The sequence below is a fragment of the Taurulus bubalis genome, assembly GCF_910589615.1.
Source record: "Taurulus bubalis genome assembly, chromosome: 2".
NCBI lineage: Eukaryota > Metazoa > Chordata > Actinopteri > Perciformes > Cottidae > Taurulus > Taurulus bubalis.
The window spans coordinates 8,067,461-8,077,337 of NC_136590.1; the positions used below are offsets into that span (position 1 = coordinate 8,067,461).

The following is a 9,877-nucleotide window of genomic DNA, read 5'->3' on the forward strand; positions in this document are numbered from 1 at the left end:
GTATTTCTGTGTATTATATGTTTTATATATAGTAGTAGCTGGTGCCGTTTTGACACCTGATGAGCAAATAAATAGACAATAAACTTGCATGATGGTATTAAAAAGCATCCGTTTTCAATTTAAAAACAATATTTTCCATATGCGTTATGTTATTTTACTAGATTTAAATTGCATCTGTTCCTATTTTTGTTCAAGGATTTAAGGATCTTTCTTCCTCACATAAAGTGACATGAATCACAAGACAAAAAGACAATGTAACAACTTAATTTCCCAAAAGGGTTTTAACTTGTCACCTTGTGTGAAGTGCTTTATAACCTATAATCTATGACCATATTTAGATTTAGAGTATGGCCACGGTTTTAGTTCCTTATCACATGGCTCTTGCAAACATACACATGACATGTGACAGATCCATGGAGGTCATCACCCTGATCCTCCACTTTTTGTCGCTTGATTGGTCGCAGTCACAATGAATGAAAGGGAGTCGCCATAGCAACTCCATCATGCATTGAGGCTTGAGTGTGCCCAGATGTTGTCTCACACACACAAACAAACATGGAAGTGTGTTATTGTAATCACAACCGTGAGCAACAGGTTTTGTGTACAACATCCACATTTTGTGCTGAATTTCAGTTTTTTCAAATCAGATTTTAGTTGTGTTTGCATGTAGGAGAGTATGCCACTTTGAAGAAATAAATGTTCCTGCTCACTTGCAGTAAATCTCGAGATTTACAGAAAACAACTCTTCATGCAGAAGTAAATTAACATTTATTATGATTGATTATTGTCTTAAAAATACAATGCAAATACGTCCACGTGCCCTCTCACAGCTTGACTTGCAAAGGGGGGAAAGATCGAAAGTCTTCAGTAAAATAGTAAGCCTCGTAACTCAGCACCTACCCGTCCAGCATCTGGCCAGCTGCGCCACCTGCTGGCTCGTGGGATGTATCGCCAGGACGATGACATGACGTCACGGAACGCTGCGTTCAGGCACTCCTCGTAGATTCATGATTCGGCAGTGATCGAGTGGATATCTGTCACACGAGAGGAAATCATCTTTGAGTTTAGTTTATCATAAATATAGATGTCTGTGAGCTAAAAGGAAATAAAAGGCTAATCATTGTATATCTTTTGATTCACAAATCAATGTTTGTGAGAAGTACTCAAAGTAAAAGTGGAAAATACGTCAAATACACAAGTAAAAGACCTTTACTCATAATTTGCTTTAAAACATTTGGATGAGCAGTAAAAACGTAGGCTACTTAAATAAAAAGTAAAAGTAGTTACCGGGCATTATATTATTTTACATATTGTATTACACTTGTTTATGAATACATGTGTAATATACACTGTAATAATGTAGTTGGTCAAAGTGGAGATAATTTGAACTATTTCTACAGCTGTCAATGAACACATTTTTTGGGGGTTCATGCCCAACATTTCTATCTTAAGATGTTACCTATCCATGTAAAATAGTTATATATTCCAAAGTGTGGCATACACTTTTGAGAAAACTTACCTAAAAACATGTGATTGGGACATAATTGATTAAGGCCTATATGCATATAAGGTTCATTACTTCAACTGGAGCAATATAAATATATTTTGTAATACATTTTATTGTCTGTACATAATATTACTATTGTGGATTCCTTACCGTTTGTATTACTGTTTTTCCCCACTGTGGGACTAATAAAGGAATATCTTATCTTATCTTATCTTATATGTATTGCACACTTTATTTGTATTTGGACAAACTGTGTGAATATCTCCAGAATGGTTTAATGAGTTACATAGGAGGTGTCAGGTAATGTTGTGTGTATGGTTCTTGATTCTTCTTTTTCTCGTGCTGCTTTGTGTTGAACATTGTTGAACTGTAAATAGCAGACCATCTAGTTCTTCTGTTTATTTATGTTTTGAAAAAAAGGGCAGGCAAAAGAATTTTTTTTTACTTTCTCCCTCCTCCTTTTTGGTCACTTTGGTGTGAATAGAGTTGCGTTTTGACTGTCAGCCTTCTAATTATTCTTCTGTGCACTACCATGAGCCGCACAAATACAAATAAATTAAACGTTGCGTGTTCCAGGACCTGACTAAGACATGTGTTCACTTCAGTCACTATCTCTCCCTCCATTTGTACTTCTTTCCTGCTGTTTGTTTGTTCTTTCTTTTTTATTTACTGACTTTGTTGCAGTAGCACTTAATATTCATGCATCAGTCAAAGCTTTTGAGCAACATATTAACTGTGGCAATTTTATGAGCTCCTCTCGGACGAAAACTAGCGAATCAGATTAACAAGCAGTTTCCTCACCTCGTGCGTTGCAGGTCAACTTCCGGTTTGCTGCTTACCCCGCCCACCTGGTTGATATCGCACCAATGAGGGCATGCGATTTATTTTTGGGTGGTGCCCAGGTAGGGCTTTTTTTTCACTCATCGTGCGGGGAAAAACATCTGAATTGTAACACTATCTCATTTCACTGTATGTCCTATTCACCCTAAATCCCCCCTCATTGTTAGAGCATCCGTTCAACACGATTTTTATCAAAGCTTGGTTCGTGTTTTTAACTGTTTATTTTCTGGACATTTTACTACTGTGACCACTGGGTGGCGCCACTGTGGCGGATCCAGAGTTTGGACACAGCGCTCCAAAGAAATCCGCTTTGTCCAGTTTCAGAGATAAATACGTCTTCTTACAGGGCAATGTGGCACATACAAGTATCTTATATGAATAAATGTGCATGTTGGAACCTTTTATTTTATTTTTTACTTTTTAGGTATTTTATGTTTTTAAATAATGTTTTTGTGGATGTACAGTGTACAAGAATATCTTTACAAATCAACAAACTAAAATAAGTAGGTCACTCTGCAGACGTCTTCGATTCAGAAAATATAATGCTAAAAGACTTGAACAGGGAAAACACAATAGTATAGCAAACCCAATCGACAGCAGTGGCGTAAGTATTAAGATCGTTCACTTAAGTAAGAGTAGCAATACAATCACAAGTAAAAGTCCTATACTTTAAAATTTCATTCATCATTGGATAGATAAAAGCTCAAAATGAAGTGCATCAGAGCACTCATTATGCATAATGGCCTATTTCAGAATAATGTACATCATAATGTTGGATTATAATTATTGATGCACCAATGTGTTCATTATTTTAATATTGAAGGTGTTGGTGCTAATTTTAGTTAATGCATATACTGCTGACATGTGAAAATACCCCAGTAATCGAAGCTATCTTATAACAATACATCATTATTTAATTCTTGACTTAATTAAATATCATTAATCTGAATCTGTAAAGTAACTGAAGTTATCAAATAATTGTAGTGTAGTAAAAAGTATATTGCTCTTGAATTGTAATGGATTAGAAGTACAAAGTAGCACAAAATGGAAATACTGAAGCATCTCAAAATCGTATAGTACTGAGTAAAAGATGAATATCAACAGATGATGGATTGCTGTAAATCCCAAAGACGCTCTGGAAATTCAAACGCAGAATTTACTGAAAAAATAACGTTATTTTGTTGTTTTTTTGCACCTGTCTTTTAACAGTTAATATGCCTCATAACACACTTTAAGGAGTTGTAATCATACACTATATATTACTGTGTAATCAATAATTGACCCATGTTTATACACCGTTTTATTATGTTTCATTGTTAGAAGTCACAACAGCGATGGTGTCATAAAAGAAGAGCGGGCACAATATCATATATTAAATACTTTTATTTATATAAAATACCAAAACATTTACTCAGCATCAAATTGAACATAAAGTACAACATAGTATCACGCAGACTGCACAGTGAACTCTGTGAACTTAAAATAAAGTAAGAGTGAAGGTAAAGAAACAGAAAGGTTCATGAACAAACAAACAGCCGGAGGCTTCAGTGCATATTGATTGTCTAGCAGTAGACATCCAGGGGTCTTCCAAGAGTTTCATAAAAAATAAAAAAATAACACATAATTCGAGAAAGTAAGAGTGTTTTGCTCACTGGCAGGTTTCAGTCTGTAAAGGTCCTCCCAGTGTGGGGGTCTCTGGGTTAAAGTCCAACAGGGGTCCACGGCTTGATGTCTGTTTAATCAGGTTGATGGAGTAAGCTGTCAACAGATGCACCGGCACCAGTTATGTGGTTCAAAATAAAATAAAAATGCGGGTCTGGTGTTTAAAAAAACAAAACCACCATCAACATGGACAAAAATAATTTCTTAGGAAAAAAATAAATCTTGATGTGACCTGTAACATCAGCGGTTCTGTAGGCTGGTAGCTCTTTTATGGCCTGATAGTTTATTGCAACCAAAAATCTGACCAGCCGTTTTTTTTTTTTCCTGAATGCATCCTCCCCTCTCCGGTAATCCACGACGGACCATCTCAGGCCCCGAAGTCCGTTTCATAGTTGAGTCTCAAACATCCAAGTCAGAGTCACTGTCCGTTACTGAGAGAAGTGTTTCTCCATCTGCGCGCTCCCCGCTTTCGTCTGGACTGCACTCTCCTCCGCTAAATGACCGCGCGCCATCTGGACACATCCGGTGGTGTTGCAACCTGAAAATGAACAGAGAAAAGAGTTGAACGTGTGTCCAAACTGAAATAAAATGCAACATTAAAGTTGACAAAGTTCTTATTTTGCCATTGTGGAAAAAAAGAGCAAAAGTAAGGCCTTCCACCAAAACTAAAATCAATATTTAAAAGTACTCGAAAAACGGTGTCAAATCAAAACTAATCACCAGTGCGGTGTGGGGAGCAATTTGCGCCCATTCATGCACGCTTTGCTCTCCCCAATAGGATGGGTGACCCGCACACTGACCCTGAAGCAAATTATAGGGAGAGCGAGAAGGAAGAAAGACCGTCCAGATCAGACTGACTGAAGGGAAACAAAAAACCCACAAGCTGAATGGCCATGCACTTTTACGCATGAATGGCCCCTTTACGCACAGCCTTGGCCGCCTGTGGAGATGAACTCACCTCCCCGAGAGAGTGAAAGAGTCAGTGAGTAATCAATAAGGAGATTACATTTTGGACATGGGGGTTTTCTTGATTTTAACAATGTTTCAATACTGATAAAATAAACTTTAATTTCGCAACTCAACAACGCCTGCACGTTTCTTCCAGCTACAAGTCGCAGCTGTGACGCTTAGAAGTTATTTCCAGTCAGTCACTGACCTGTTTTTAGCTGCTGCCGCCCGGTCTCTCTGTCTCCGGTTTTTGAACCAGTTCCCGACCTGAGTCGGTGTGAGTCCGGTTGCGTGCGCCAGCTCCCGCTTCTTCCCGGGATTCGGGTACGGGTCCTGCAGGTACCACTCTCTTAGCAGCCCGCGCGTGCGCTCTTTGAAGCAGTGCGTCTTCTGCTCGCCGTCCCAGATGGTCCTCGGTAGCGGGAACTTCTTCCTCACGCGGTATTTGTCAACAGGTCCGAGCGGTCGCCCCCGGAGCTTCTCTGCCTCCCGGTAGTGAGCTTCGAGCCACATCGCCTGCAGTTTGCCGTGCGAGGCGCGCGTAAAGCGGTGCGTCTCCAGGATGTGATAAAGCTCGCGGAAACTCCCCGTGTGGTAAGCCACCACGGCGCGAGCCCGCTGCACGGACTCGTGCTCGGAGATGGAGTCTCGACCGTCCGCGGTCACCGGGAGAGACCAGAGGAAGCGGGCCAGCCGCTCGATGTCTCCGGTCTCCTCCAGGGTCTCGCAGACGCTGGCGATCTGCGACGCGGAGAAACACAACCCCGGGAGAGACACGGGGGGACAGGCGGATGGAGGGTCCTCCGGGGACCGGGAGCGCGCCAGAATAGGGGGCCCATCCGCGAAGTGTGGCAGGAGGATCCGGGAGGCGGAGAAAAAGTCGAGCGGCGATCTGAACACCATCTGGACGTCAGAGTGAAACCAGGGACACAAAAGTGCGTCTCGGAAACGGTCTGACAGAAATCTGCTGAAGTCTGACTCTTTAGCTCACCTGGGAGTCGGGGAGGGACCCCGGAGCTGACTCCTCATTGGATACCCTGGAGCTGATGCGGGGTTGTCATGGCAGCGCTGTCAATCAAACAGAGGATTTATCCCTCCTTGTAAGCACAAGAGGGACACATGAAGTCTTTTCTTAACTGACTCTCTATTGGGAAACATTTCAATAAACAGGAAACCAAAAACGACTTAACTCAAGTGCCACTTACCAGCTCCTTTTCGGGTTCTCTGAACCAGATTAAAACGAGTGGGAGTGATAGAAACACATCGGCGGTAATTTCAAAAGACCAAAAACATATGAAACAACAAACATAGTAGTTGGCTTCGCAGTTTGATATTTGGGGAAAAGACTTCCCTTAATGTTTGTAACAATGTAATGGAAGACATGAGTTTCTCAAAACTTAATTAGAAAAAAAGCTTTTTATTAATGCTAGGACATTATTTCGTTTCCAACATGTCTTATCAGTTTCATTCTTATCTTCTTCTTCTTTTTACTTTGTATTATAATTTATTTCATTTCCTTTTTGTATTTTTTTCTTATTGTCTACTTGTATTTGCCTCATTGCTGTCCTGGAATATTGTAACCCTGGTTCAACCATGTAATGCAACTTTGTAAAGCAAGTTTACTATAATAATAATAATAATAATAATAATAATAATAATAATAATAATGGCCTATACCACTGCCATGTTTTTTATTCGAGTCATCTTCAGTTTGTTTCTCTACATCACATTGACCAACAAAACAGCAAAGTGATGAAGACAAACGTGTGAAGACAAATGCAAGGCAACTTTTCATAAAAACTAATAAGGAAATATATGACAGCAAACAAATAACCAAATCACAAGAAGACCACGAGGGCCCTTAAACGGAGAAGAACAAACTGATTATGAGGGCGACGCGTCATATTTTAAACAAGAGAAACATCTTGAAACACAACTGACATTATTACTGTCTGCTATCAGCGATAAATCTCATGACCTCTGTGCCGTAAGCTGCTTGCATCATTAATAACAGCAGTTATGTGAACGGGGTGATTGGAAATCTCACTCGGACCTGAAAGCGTATGTTTCTGTAAGTGGTCTCCCTCCACTCTAATCACTTTTCTATTCTCTAATATCCACAAATTCAGAGATAAGCTGCAGCTCAGCTTCACTCCGTTTCCTTGGATTAGCATCGGGCCCATGCAGCCTGCTAACATTAGTCAAATAGAGCAGCATATTCAATCAGCATTAACACATTTTGGTTAGCCTGCGCCATATGCTTTGGAGTGTGGCACCCTTTGTGCAGGGTTAGTGTGTGTGTGTTTAATATGGAGGTAGATATTTTTGGGCTCAGCAAACAAAAACACACCTTATTGTGCACCATCTCATTCTGTATTGTCACACACGCACGCACACACACACACACGACTAGACAAAGTGCCAAATGGGAGCTCCAGTGCAGATGTGTTGAGCGTAAAAAAGACGGTCACCCAGCTTAAAAGGGTTAATGCCAATTACCCCAAAAGACAGATGTCCCTGCATGGTGGTGTGAGGAGTCATGTGCCAGTTTTTTACCCCAAATGATGCTTGGTGGTGGTAATCTCTCCTTTCTATTAAATAAACTCAATTAAGCTTTATAATGATCGTGATAATAATAATAATAATAATAGAGTGTACTGTTTCTTTGAAGGGAACTCCACTGAAGACTTGACAATTAGAAAATGTCTTGCAGTGTGGGAGATAAAAAAAAGAGCTTGCTCCTCATCCAGCAATGCTACAGGAATGCAAAGCCATCAAAACAAACCTTAGACCAACAGTTCAACCCTACAGACATTCATAAAGTTGATTAACAAGGTTGTTGATTGACAAGGACGAATGTTGCAGCCAAGAAATATGTTTCAGTGTTGATATTAAGCATCTCTTCTTCCCACATTGAGTGGCTCATTCGGACTCAACTTGAGATACTTGAGTCCCCAGTAGGATTGCAGCATGTTTCTCTGTGTGTGTTTTAACCGCAGAAACGATGGACAAACACACAACAGTCATGGCCAGGGCTCCTTCAAGTTGAAAAGACATTCTCCTAATTGATGCAGGAAGCATAGAAACATAGAAGGAACCACTCAAGGTGTGTGTGTGTGTGTGTGTGTGTGTGTGTGTGTGTGTGTGTGTGTGTGTGTGTGTGTGTGTGTGTGGTGATGAGGGGGCGAGTGTGTCATAATGGTGACAATTAAGTTAATTCAGCTACATCTCCTTTCAGCGACAGGACAATTAGCGTAGAGGAGGAGGGAAAGCAGAGAACGGGTAAATGACACTTCCAGGGTGGCTCGAGGTACACAGCGAGGATCCGAAGTGAATCGCCTCCTGCGTCTCCATATACCCCGTAAACAAAAGCCCTGCTCCTAATTAACCTCTTCACTGACCTCCACAACTTAACACTGACCTCTTAAGCCCTGAAACTTTAACCCCTTCACCTCCTCTCATGGAAGAGGCCGCACAGACCCCCTAACTCCCTGCAAAGCCTCCTCCTCGTTAAGCCACTAATCACTTCCTGAGTCTTTGTTGTGCTTTTGTGCTCTTACAGGGATCCAGGAGAGTTTGGAGCACAATGGTACCCCCCCCCAAAAAAAACAAGAATGAGAGCGGTAAATCGTGGCGAACTGTGGAGGATGAAAATTGAGATGTGGAGCGAGTGGGAGGACAGTGCTTTTTATACATGCCAAGAGTGTTGGCTAATGGAGTGTCGGATAGTGGGTTAATCAATTAATTGGCTGCCAGGAAAGTAATCAACAATTATGACAATGAATATGTAATTTAAAAGAATAATTCAACATTTTAGCAAATGCACTTATTTGCGTTCAAGCTCCAGGTGAGAGGATACGACTGTTTAAATGTGAAGGAGACAGTTAGCTTAGCTTAGCATAATGACTGGAAACAGGGGGAAACAGCTAGCCTGGCTCTGTCCAAACGTAACAAAATATGCCTACAAGCGCCTCTAAAGTTCACTTATTAACTTGTTACACTGTTTGTTTCATCTTCCCCCCTGCTTCCAGTCTTTATGCTAAGCTAAGCTAACTGTCTCCATGGCTGTAGCTTCATATCAAGCACACAGATGAGAAGCTTGACACCACTCAGTTCTAGCTGTCTGCAAGAAAGCAAATAAGCACATTTCCCAAAATGTTGAATTATCACTTAAAATAATTAGAAAAATAAATTGGCTGCTTTTAGCCTCTCAAATATTAGGATTGTATCACTTTCATTTGAATATCGTTTGGTTATGGAATATTGGTCAAGGGAAAGCTGGCTACACATGTGGACAAATTGATGTGGCTTTGAGTTACAGAGAGATAGAGTGTGTGTGTGTGTGTGTGTGTGTGTGTGTGTGTGTGTGTGTGTGTGTGTGTGTGTGTGTGTGTGTGTGTGGTCACCACTTGACTGTCACAGAAAGGACAGGTATACTCAAGTAACTGTACTTGAGCGACTAATCCTGCCGCCTAATTGGTTTGTAACCCAACACTTTAGAAGGTTAATCCTGCTATTTTTTTATTGGTAAAGCGTCAGTCCAGCTGTGTGAGTGCTGAAACAGCTGAGACTCTTTTTTTCAGAAACATAAACACACATGTAAACACATAACCAGTTTTGCGACACACGCAGATGTTCACAAACAATCGTCCACACATGACAGATGGATGACGAGCAGCGACATTAACGCACAAACACCTTACTGATGGATGAAATAACAAAACAATCAGATAATTTGACTAATAATTCCTGTGCTGGAATGCTTTCTAGACTATATTGTAGGACAGCTGGGCCAGATGTGAAGGCAGCGCTTACATCATTATCCTGTGTTTTGTTGAATCAAGCTATTAATTAAAATGATGTGGTGAGATGACACCTCGCCACATCATTTTAATTAATAGCTTGATGACACAAACACAG

General features: G+C 40.7%; 1 protein-coding gene across 1 annotated transcript; it reads right to left on the reverse strand.

Annotated features, from left to right (window-relative positions):
• Window positions 1–4,408: 4,408 nt before the first annotated feature.
• Window positions 4,409–5,986, reverse strand: six3b (SIX homeobox 3b; the record flags this gene model as incomplete). The annotated part of the gene is made up of 3 exons (XM_079237138.1): window positions 4,409–4,547; window positions 5,166–5,849; window positions 5,949–5,986. 3 exons carry the CDS (start codon window positions 5,984–5,986, stop codon window positions 4,409–4,411), a joined length of 861 nt encoding a protein of 286 aa, XP_079093264.1.
• Between the last annotated feature and the right edge of the window lie 3,891 nt (window positions 5,987–9,877).